Below are 12,472 nucleotides of genomic sequence, written 5' to 3'. Positions count from 1 at the left end.
TGACGGAGATGAAGAAGAAGATGATGATGATGATAATGAAGGTGGTGATGATGTTGATGATGAAGATGGTAATGAAGATGATGATAACAATGATAATGGGGGTGATGATAATTATGTTGATGATGGTGATGAAGGTAATTATGATGATAATGAAGGTGATTTTGGTAATGGTGATGATAACAGTGACGATGGTGATGATAATATTGATAAAATGCTGATGATAATGATGTTGATGGTAGTGGTGACGATGGTGATTCGAAAGGTAAAAAAAATCACCACCATTTACTATTCACCAAAATAGAAAGTGTATTTCTGGTTAAACCCTGTGTTAATGGAGTAACTTACAGGGAAAACATTATACGCCCTATTATAATGATAATGATTATAATGATAATAGTTATAATGATACTGGTGATAAAGATGATTATGATGATGCTGATAAAGATGATAATGATGATGATGATGACGGGGATAAAGAGGATGATGATAATGATGACCGAATTGCTGATGATGGCAGTGGTGGTAGTTTAGGTGCTGGTTGTGAAGACGATGATGTTATTAATAACGAAGTAAACAACGAAAAGTAACAGATCACTGCATTTTTACCGCGTTAAGAATGATGTGACTCTACCTCCATCAATTATGACATTCTGATAAAGATGATAATTTGCATACCTTTTTTTAATCAGGCTGAGTATTGGGAGGATGAGAACTGTACTGAATGGAATCTATCTGTCGAGGATTGTGAAGAGGCAAAGAAGAATGGTAGTATCCCAACCAGTTACGAAGACGGGGATCTTGTTTACGATCAGTGCTATATGTATAATATCACAGGTAAACACAGTAGTCTAGAAATATTCGTATATTTGCACAATAAAGTACGTGCGATATACAATTTGTGGGCTCCGTCTTACAAAGAGTTACGATTGATTAATCAATCATAACTCTATGGAAATCCATCAGTGTCATAATTTGTAGACAAAGAGAGCTAAAGCCGGTGTAATAATAATAATAACAACGCCTTTTGGAATTTCTATATAGATGGCGCTATATAAATGCCTATTATTATTATTATTATCATTATTATTAAGCACGGTGAATTTTCAAGACAACAATGGATGCATGAATATACATCATAGGTAGAAAATATCTTGAACAAACATGAATGAGAGATGTTGATGATGCTGGCCGTCCATAGTTGTGATTGATCGGATCAATCACAACTCTTTGTAAGACGGGGCCCTGATCTAATTTCACTATTTTTTTCTTTTTTTTGGAATCGTCTTTGTAGAACAACATGCCAAAATACTCTTTATTCTAATATTATTGAGTAATAATAATGAATGAATGAATGAATAAGTAAACAAATAAATTCCTGCAACGAATCTGTCATCGTGCTGTCCATACGTGCTCATGTGAAATTTGGACCATGAGTGGCTTTACAGAGAAAACAAATGACAATCATTTAATGAAAGGATAACTAATTGATATCAAATGGAGTCAGTTTATGAATGAAAAAGTAAATGTTCCGCATAAGCAAACATGAAAATATTGTGCATTTTCAGCATATACTAGCCTATATTTTCTTTTAATTTTTTCCAAAGTGTGTATATTATTCTCCATTTGACACTTAGGCATGGAATTCGACCCATCATACGACTCATCGATGAATGGTACAGCCGAAACCATCCCGTGTCAAGATGGGTGGGAACACGATAAAAGTCAGCTGAAGTCATCCATTATACAAGATGTAGGTTTTCACTCCTATCTATTTATATGTAAGCCTAATTGTCGATTAACTCAGGACAGGTCGATATTTTTAACCAATTTTTCCATCATGAATGAATATATTGGTCATTATTTTGGTAGTTTTTATTGTTATATCACGTTCATCTGCCCTACTTTGACCAATAATATGGCTAATAAAAGTCAAGGGCTCTCTATGTTTGTTATATATCGTGATTTAAATTGATCAATAAGATCGAAAGAAAAAAAATTGGTCGTATATTTGGTATGTACTTTATTCTGTTCTTTTATTGCAACTTGTTCAATAAGGTGCTTCAAAGCAAACATTAACTACAGGGATTGAATTGCAAACGTTTTATTATATCAATTCCATTTATAATTGGAATCAAACGATTTTTCTCGAGAAAAAAACAATATTGTAATGTTTATATATTTGATACAGAGGCAACCAAAATCAAGTATCCTTGTCACAAGATTTTTACATTGTTTGCTTGAAGACATTCTCATCTAATTTTCATATCTAACTTTACAGTGGGATCTATTATGCGACAAGAAAAACCTACCGGACTATGCCCAGTCGGTATTTTATGTTGGTAATCTAGTTGGATCTTTTGTATTTGGGGTCCTTGCTGACAAGTAGGTTCAAACAAGGTTTTCGTTATAAATTTAGATATGAACATTTTTTATTATGTATCTATTCGTTTGATCCGCGATCATTCAACTCTTAAAAGTTGATGTTCTTTATTGGTTCAAACATAAATCAAAACATTTTTTGTTAGACAAACTTCTTTGGGAGTGCCCCCTTGTTCCAAGAGTTTTCAATAGGATTTCACGGTTCTAAGAAATCGTAAGACCAGCCATTGATCTAAAAAAAAAAAATTTTCAAAACTAGTTGGAAGGCAGCTGCATGGGGATGGGGGGGGTTAATACATGGCATCCATGGGTAATACTGTTTAAATAATATATATATGTTTCAAGCTAAATGCATTTTAAAATTAGGACATACACAGAGTCGTACAACCGTAATGACCACCCCGAAAAATAATTGACCTTAAATATGGTATTTTGGGACCGTTTTTGTTGGAAGGGGGTCCTTTTGATTCTTTTTTTTTGTTGTTGTTTGTATATATGTTCTTCCGCTTGTCGAATTATAGAAATGCAAATGTAGGTTCATTTTACATCCTTGGTCGGCCATTTTTTGTCGACAAGAATGATCTTTTTTTTAAGTGAACTCCCGAAAAGCTTACTATATCTTCAAAAAAGAGGAGATTTGTTTGTTTCTTTTCTCTTTCTTATCACATCACAATATATTGATCATGTGGAATATGGCCACTTTTTTGTATTTTTCCCTCGGTATTTTATAAAATTATTTCTCTCAATCATTATTTTTCTCTTTTTTTCTGACCACATCAGAATTGGGCGCTATCCCACCCTGTTTATTTGCCTCGGTGTCCAGGCTGGATTTGGAGTACTGGTTGCTTTCTCGCCTAACTATTGGGTGTACATCGTCCTTCGTTTCTTCCAAGCGGCTGGCAACAAGGCTGTGCTACAAGTTGCCTTCGTCATTGGTAATATTGTATTTTGATCATTAAAAACCTGGCATTTATTGTAACACCTCGATCACTTCGGATCAGATATCAGGTTGAGTGAAAATATCTGCTTGTCGGATTTATTCACCCCCATCCATACATCCAAATACACATCGCTCGAACTTCTTAATTGACTGTCAATTTGTACCTCAGTCTCTCTTATGAAACACATTGTTCTCTTCCTATCACCCTCTGTCATTTTATTTCTCAATGGTTTTCCTTGAAGTTGTCTTTTTATGAACATTTTTCATCTATTTAGCTTTTTCAAAGAGATCCCGTATGTTCCGTATTAATCATCCACATGGAACCAAGAAGTTCACTCAACCCAGAGCACACTGAAAAAAATCCGGTGTTGTTTTAACACCAGCCCGGAATCTTTATATGTCCACACCAGTTTGGTTTTGGTCTAGGTCTAACACCAGATATGTGTTAATACAACACCAATTAGTATCAAAACAACATCGGTTTAATTCCAAACTGGTGTTTTTTCAATACTTCTCTGATGTGGACAGATATAGATTCCGAGCTGGTGTTAAATCAACACCGGAGTTTTTACAGTGTGCTTTGGGTTGAGTGAACTTCTTGGTTCCGTGTGGATGATTAATACGAAACATACGGGATCTCTTTGAAAAAGCTAAATAGATGAAAAATTTTTGCAGTGCATGTAACAGTCGAAAACATGGATACGTTTTGATTTCTTTTTGTTTTAATTAAGCCTACTTTCTTTCAAATTTCTTTTATTGATGATAATACAGGTCTGGAGTTCGTCGGACCAAAATGGCGGACAGTGACCGGAATAACCGTCCAGGTTTTCTTTGCCTCCTCCTACATGTTTCTTGCCATCATTGCCTACTTCGTCCGCTACTGGAGGACGCTGCAAATTATCATTTCTGCTCCTCTTTTCCTTTTCTTTTTGCTCATGCCGTAAGTTTCACTTACCCCGGCCCTTGGTAGTGCCGTCAACGATCACTCAATTTGGAGTTAATTTTTGTACTGTGAATTTGGAGTGAATGTGTGCATGAAAAATGGTAAAATTTACTCAACAACGATTGAAAGTTAATTAAAATCTAGTGAAATTTATTCACTTTCTTCATGTCCTTCGAAGACAGAAATGTTCACTTGATTTTTTATAGAATGCTGTAGGGCCTATAAGTTAATACGGGGGCCAATAGTTTCCGGATTTTCAGTCTCCAATAAGTAAAAGTATTAAATCGCTATTAACATATTATGGAGAATCCCACGTGTTCATGGCTTGTCAAGATCACATGAACTCAGGCACAGACCCATTGGAAAGGGGATGGGACTTAGAGGGTATATAGGGTACCCCCCCCTGGCGCCTTCTGACTCAAATTTCTACAAAAAGAATGTGCGTGTTTCCCCTTTTGTTTCAGTTCATTAAAAAATGAAGAATAAAACAGGCTTCTGTCGAAGTGATTTCTCCTGTTTTGCTTAATATCAATATTTATTCTTTTTAAACTTTTTTCTTTTTTGGAGTGGAGATTATCGATTTTATAACGATTAACCCTTTTCTTGCTTCTATAGAACGACGTACATTTTATGTCAAACACGAATTGGCTCCATCACACCATTTAAGATAATTTTGAAAAGTTCGATTCTACTTACCATTATTCTTTATTGGAATAGACCTTTTTATTGATAATTTCTCACAAGTTTCATTCCAGAGTCAGCACGTTGGCTTCTCTCTCATGGCAATAGAAAGAAAGCTGAGAAAATCATTCACAAAGTCGCCAAGGTCAACAAACGAAAACTACCGGATCCTCTCTTTACAGAGGAAGAAGTAAAAGAACAGGTAGGTGTGAGTCGTGCTGCCATGGTTACTGGTATATCGCGTATATAAATCATGTTTTAGTTATTTTTGAGGGTGTGAGGGGCTTAGTAGTTAACCCAATAATAATATATGTATCAGTTTATAAACTATAATGGGTACCTTAAAGCATGATTAAACATCAATGAAGCCTGCCAGCTCGTGTAATGACTTGCCACATAAAAATGCAAGAATAGCCAGAAATGGTCAAATTTAAAAGAAGCAATTTCTGATAAATATTCAAAATATAGGCCTAGGATATTTACGGAAATTAACCATCTTTTGTTGTAAAAGGTCAGTCAAAGCGGGCAATTAGAGCTACGAGAAATTAGGTGCTTTTATTTTTTCTTAATGAAATACAAAGAAGAGGGACTAAAAAAAACCCACCTACACTGTCTTTTATTATAATTTGTGTGTAACATTCTAGAAAGCTGCAAGACTAGCCCCTAAAGCGGGTATTCTCGATCTTTTCAGGACACCTGTCCTTCGATGGAGAACTATCAACTTTATTTACAATTGGTGAGTAATTGTCTTTCATTGATTTAAAGACAAAAGGCAACAAAAATAACATAACAAATCTTACAAATACTAGCTGAAAATTAAGTTACATTAATTTGTATCTTGTTAGTCATGATCAGATAAAGTTTGTGATAATATGTAATTGTTTTCTTGATTTTTGTATAATTAATTTATTAATAAAAACTGAATTATTAAAAAAAGACTTTGTGGTTCTACGGAAAGAAGGCAGGTTACTGATTATTATTTTGATACGTAATGATTATGTCAACTTTCGTGATATTATGAAGCACGGATGTGTGATTTGTCGTATTACTATGAATTTTGTTTTAGCTCTAATAGATGTTATCTGGTGCAAGTTTACTGACATTCTCAAATGTAATGCAGAATGTGTGGGCATCTTAGCATCACTATATTAAACACAATTAAAAAATAAATAAATAACAATAGGACTTGGTAAAAAAAATACCGCGTCATGCCAAAAATTTATTACATAGGGTGAGCCAGCCCGGAGACATAAAAGACATCTCTCCCGGGAGGACAATATGCCTACATTTTCAAATCGCTGGACCATTAAACGAAGAACTCTTAGATGTCAAGGGCGGATCCAGCCTTCGCCAATAGCAGGGGGTCGGAATTTTTTTTCAGCCACATTTTCCCCGATCAGCCGCTTGCGTATCTGTCTTCATTTCCCTACGCATTATACACCACTTCATATTTGCCACTTTCTCCATGCATCCCCTCTCAATTCCGGGATCATTCCCTTGTCCAAGTATCGGGCAATTCGATGACTGTCTTATCGATATTACTCAACATTTTGATCCTTTCCACAGGATGGTGAATAACATGGTATATTACGGATTGACCTATAGCAGTGGTGACCTAGGGTTCAATGTATACTTGAACTTCTTCCTGTCCGGTGCAGTCGAGATCGTCGGTTTTGTGGTAGCCATATTCGCCATCAATTTCTTTGGTCGTCGGCCAAGTATCGCTACTTTCCTCATCATTGGTGGTTCGGCTTGCCTCATCAGTATCGGTCTACGTAAATAAAATTTTTCGTTTATGCATCCTATGTTTTGAAGAATGTTATCATTCGTGGTGTTTTTATCAAAATAGAAATTAGTCCAATTGTAAGCCCATTTAACACGTAAGGTCTGACATTAAACCCACAATTGTTCAGGAAATAATTGAAATAACAAAACATCTCAAATCAAACAAATCTCAAGAGCATTATAGAATAAGCTCTATCCTTCTTAAACACATCATACATTATATTACATCTTCTTTTAGTCATGTTTTTAATCTATCGATCAGCATCGGCAAATGTCCTGAGTCACTAAAAAATGGAAAGGTAAATCCTGTTTTCAAAAAAGACAATCCACATAAAATAACCAATTAGAGGCCTATATCTATTCTTCCTAGCACATTCAAATAAAAATTCAAACAATATGTATATTTTACAGCAGATTTTATACGTTCGTAGATACTTTTCATTTTCTAAACTCAAACCAATATGGATTCAGGAAAGGACATTCCACGGACCGGGCTTTATAACATATTACAATAACATTGCAAATGCAATGGCAAATAAAGAACTAATAGGAAGAGTATTCATTGACCTAAGCAAAGTCTTTGATACTCTCGACCACCAAATTTTACCTAAACAATTGAAAATTATGGAGTTAGAGAAAGTGCATTATCATGGTTTGAGAGTTATCTGTTAGATAGAAAACAGTGTAACTCATAATAATATTTCTTCTAACCTTCAATCCATAAAATGCGGAGTTCACCAAGGATCGATCTTGGGCCCCTTGCTTTTTTATATATATTAATGGTTTGACTAATATAATGCCTTTGTTATCATTGGTATTATTTTGGGGGGAGGGGCAAGTGCCCCCACGCCATCTGTACGCCACCGATAGTATTAATCTGGTTTCTCTCTGTTTTTCATCAGCTGCTGGTGTTTGGAATACAGTGGTTGCCTTGATCGGTAAATCAGCCATATCGGCTTCTTATGCCATCGTCTATGTTTACTCAGCAGAATGCTTCCCTACACCAGTCAGGTAGGTGGATTTAACCATTTAAATCCAAGTCTATCAACAATATTTGTTAAGAGGACTTGAACTCATGAAATAATAAATGGGCAATTACGAGGGAAAAATTCAGCGATATCGCATGTAAGCTCTCACAAAGATGGAGGATAAAAATTGAAGTTTTTATTGTTTCTTGGAAAGGTGCACATTGTTCAGTTAAGTCAATATGCCAACAATTTTGCCAGTTAATATTTTATATTTCATCGTATGAAAGATGCATGTAAAGTATGGAAATTTGAATGTGGCCAGTCTTGTAATCTATCAACTACTTTCACAAGAATTATTATTATTATTGCTTAATATTTGTACTGCGCTTTTCCCATTATGCCCAAAGCGCTTACAATGAATTAATAAGATGTAATATATTAAAAATTACAAAGTAATAATAAAAGACGACTCGAATACATGTTACAGGCCTATATAATACAGTGTACAATGTATATTAGGCAAAAATACTTCTATAAGCTTTTAGTCTGTAGGCCTACATAAAACACCACTGTGACTTAGCTGTTATAATCATTAGGGGCGGAAGCCAAACAATTTATGGGGGTCCACCTGAAAAAAGAAAAAAAAATGGGTTTCAACAACAATTTAGGGTGGGCCGTCCCTCCCCTCCCCCTCCCCCACCTCAATTTCCCCGCTTCCGTCGCCAATGGTTATAATCACTGAATATCGTTATGCGATATCATCATATCCATTTCCATTATCATTATCATAGGAGCGTTGGTGTGGGCACCTGTTCGATGATGGCTCGTGTGGGTGCCATTGTTTCACCTCTGATTCTCATCCTAGGGGACTACTATTACCCCGCTCCTCTTATCATCTTTGGAACAACCACCATCTTGGCTGGGTTTCTTTCCCTTCTCTTCCCCGAGACGCAGGGCAAGAAACTACCGGAAACCATTGAAGAGGGGGAAATCTTCGGAACGTAAGTATATAATTATTGTCTAGAATTTCTGTAGGCATGGTAGGGGTGTCGCCAGGATCGTTTGATGGGGGAGGGAGAAGACTGCCGATTGCTGACTCCATTTTTTGTTCTTAAAGGGACACTCAGGGCGGAAGATATTTATATCTTTAGAGTAAAATTCACAGAGCAAAATGCTGAAAATTTCATCAATTGAATTTTAAAGATTTGCATTATTCAGGTGATATTTTACGATAAATCCGTATTCCGCCGCGCATTTTTTTTTGACCGGGTCGCGCATCGCTCGCTGACTTTTTACTTTCAAGTTTCGCGCAACTCTCGAGACCAAAATTGCGACACCCAAGTAAGCGGTTCCGAAATTACGCAACATTTCGTAAGTGCATGCAGAGTTGTAGACCCAACATTGCTCAAAAACGTGAATTTGGGTACACATTCAATGTAAATAGTGTTTTTAGCCGAGATTCATAGATGTATCATTATTTTTCCTTTTACTGATTAAAATCAATGAATTCCATATTATATATAGTCAAAATAAAGTCCCCGACAATTTTCATTGAAAAAATAATAATAAACAAAAAGTCGAAAAACAAAGAAATACATAATTTTGAACTCAATGAAATACACAAGAAAATGAACGCGATGTTGATTCTTTTTTAAAGTACATTTGATAAGATTCCTATGAAGAGACTGTGTACCATAAATTAGCATTCTAGGGGCATTATATTGTTAATTAGAGCAACCTTTTATTACACTAATAAATTAGCATAATTAATTAGCAATGTGATTTTCCACAGAATTTGATTATAATTAAAGAGATTAGGCCATAGGTAAAGCGCGTGCTAATTTTCGTCGCGATCGGCAGCCGAGATTACAAGGGGGGGGGGGGCGAATCAGCCTCAGTCTTCTTATAGGTATCGAAATAGCCCCGTCTATTTAGGATTAAAATCGCATTTTAAGTTGACCTTAACATACAAATGAAGAAAATATTTTAAACAATAATTATGATTGAATAAAATCTCAATTTGTGTTGAGTAAGAGGCTGTTCTCACTACGTTCCTAAAACTAGTTTAGTGGAAACTAGTTTAACGCGTAGTGAGAACGGTCAAAGCGGTCTTGGAAGCGATCTTCCAAACCAGTTTGGAAAACCATAGTCCTGCTGCTATAGCATAATGGTCAATTTCAATATTAATCATTCTTGTGATTCTCTATTTTTTCATGTTTTTATAGGAAAGCTTATGATGAGAAAATACCAACTGACGAGCTAGCCAGGGAGAAAAAAGAAAATGACGTCTCAGAAATATCACTTAATGACATGGAAAGGCACACTCGAACAAAACTTTTGAATCAGACAACACCAATTTAGACATTAGTCAGGTCCAGATTTGAGAAAAGTAGACTGCCTTAGGCAAATCGTGTTAATGCTGAATTAAGAAGTGTTTTAGCATAATTCAAGGCCGCTGAGTCCAAATTTGCTGTTTGCCAACCTTGATTTTGATGTTAAAATCCTCAAATTGGCAAAAACAATATGGCCGCCATTCTACACCCATTTTTACTCTATTCTGACCCCCAAAACTTGTAAAAAAAAATTTTTTCAATGATTTTTCGTACTATTTGATCTCAGGAATAACATACTAAAAATCCACCAAAATCTGGATCCGGGAAAGTGGTTATTTTTAAGATGGCGTCTAAGATGGCCGCCATTAACTGAAAATTAAAATAACCGGCACTTTTTCTACCCTAGACACCTTTTTCGGTGCATACAAGTATTCAATGGTGTATGAGGGTGAAAGGAAATAGTGAACATAAGCACCCCAGGGTACCTGAAAATCAAATATTGCGTAAAAATAGCTGCCATGGCCTAAAAATTCACAATTCATCTATTACCTATTTAGTGTCTTTTATTTGGGTTTTATTCATTGGTGATTTTCAAGGGTCTAGAAGTAAACCAGGACAAGTAACAAGGTCAGTCAACGGTCCACTATGTCCAAAAATCCAAGATGGCTTTAAAAAATAGGAGTCTAAAAAGCTGTTGTTATCTAAAAACCCTAAAACACAACATAGTTTGCTTAATATCTGCCTTGGGGATATGATGTTGGTGTCTAACCCATCAATTAATGGGTCAAGAAATACGTTGGGACAAATAACAAAGGTAGTCTATGGTCCTCCATGTCCAAAAATAAAAGATGGTTTGCAAAAATGGAGTATTAATGTCTGTCGTTAATTACAAACCGGCATAGTTTTTTTAATAATCGCCTGGAGAATATGATTTTTTTAGTATAACGCATGGTTTAAAGGGTCAAGTATTAGATTGGGACATGTTACAAGGACAGTTAGTGGTTCCAGTATGTCCACAAATCCATAATGGCTTCAGAAAATGGAGTCTACATAGGCCGATCTTACCAAAAAACTAACATAGTTTGTCTAATATCAGCCTGGGGTATATGATTTCGGTGTTTAACCCATGGTTTAAAGGGTCAAGTAATAAATTAGGACAAGTTACATGGACAGTCAGAGGTCCAGCGTGTCCAGGAACGAAAAAAGGCTTCCAAAATTGGAGTCTAAAATGGCTATTGTTACCTAAGAGCTGACATAGTTTGTTTAACATCCGCCAGGGGATGTAAAATTATGTTGTCTTAACCTTGGTTTAAATGGTCAAGTAATACATTAGGGTAAGTTACAAGGGCAATCAATGGTCCTGTATGTCTAAAAATCCAAGATGGCTTCCAATTAAGGAGTCTAAAATGGCTGAGCTATACCTAAAAATTGACATAATCTATTTATAATCCATCTGGGAGATATGATTATAGTGTCTACACTACGGTTTCAAGGGTTAAATAATACTTTTTGATTAGTTACAATGGTATGAAGCTGCCTGTTTTACCCATTATTTAAAGATCGCTTTTAAAATGCCGGAGTCTAAAAAGTTTTCCATTACCTAAAAATAGTCATTATTTGATGAACAAAATCTAGACTTTTGTGATTTGAAGGCTAAAATAAAATAATCGGGACAAATAAAAAGGATGGTCAGATTTTATTTTTGTCGTAAAAAGTCCAAGGCGACTTCTAAAATTGCGTGAAAATAGCTGCTGTCCCCTAATAATAAAACCATGGGATAGTCCTAAGCACAAAAATGACGTGTCTTGAAATACTTATCAGTGAATTATGGAACTTTTTAGGCGAAGTGTACTTAAATTCTAAAGTTTGTTTTTCGGATGTTTACTTATTGTTGCACCACCATCTAATTCTTGTAAAACGTATTTTCATGAGTTTTAAAAACAGAGACATCAAAATAGTGGCACTAGATTGGATATGAAGTATTGTCGTTTTTGTATCAATGGTGGCCAATTCGAATGTAATTTTTGGAGCGTTCTTCAATTTTTTACAAAATGGACAACGGTGTATCCATGTAATTCGTCTTCACCTACATTATTTGAACCTTGAAATCATGAGAAAGACCCAAAAATGTTTATAGGTAGATATAAAATGCACTTTGCATCCAGATTCTTAAGAAATAATATTTTTAGGCCAACATCATTTTTTTTTCCCAAAACTGCACCACTGATAAACCTTGAAATTTTTCCAATGTAATTTTTTCCTTTGGAACCATGATTTTTATGTTTTTTTTTAAAGGTATTTCTACCAGGTGTATATTATGAATTTGGACCATTTCAAAGATACAACGTCCAAAAACAGACGTCCGTTTTAGAAGTCAGTTTGGAAGGTCATCTTGGATTCTCTGACACATTCACCGACTATCTTGTTAACCTGTCCTTTATTT

General features: G+C 35.4%; 1 protein-coding gene across 1 annotated transcript; it reads left to right on the top strand.

Moving 5' to 3' along the window:
- The first annotated feature begins 694 nt into the window (after positions 1–694).
- On the top strand, positions 695–10,057 carry LOC121412947 (organic cation transporter protein-like). Its single transcript, XM_041605709.1, has 11 exons — positions 695–834; positions 1,635–1,750; positions 2,279–2,382; positions 3,160–3,314; positions 4,091–4,259; positions 5,007–5,145; positions 5,588–5,679; positions 6,510–6,718; positions 7,631–7,739; positions 8,488–8,697; positions 9,922–10,057. Exons 1-11 carry the CDS (start codon positions 819–821, stop codon positions 10,055–10,057), a joined length of 1,455 nt encoding a protein of 484 aa, XP_041461643.1. The 5' UTR covers positions 695–818.
- The last annotated feature ends 2,415 nt before the right edge of the window (positions 10,058–12,472 follow it).

This window comes from Lytechinus variegatus, chromosome 4, assembly GCF_018143015.1.
Source record: "Lytechinus variegatus isolate NC3 chromosome 4, Lvar_3.0, whole genome shotgun sequence".
NCBI classification, from domain to species: domain Eukaryota; kingdom Metazoa; phylum Echinodermata; class Echinoidea; order Temnopleuroida; family Toxopneustidae; genus Lytechinus; species Lytechinus variegatus.
This window is presented reverse-complemented; position numbering and strand designations above follow the sequence as displayed.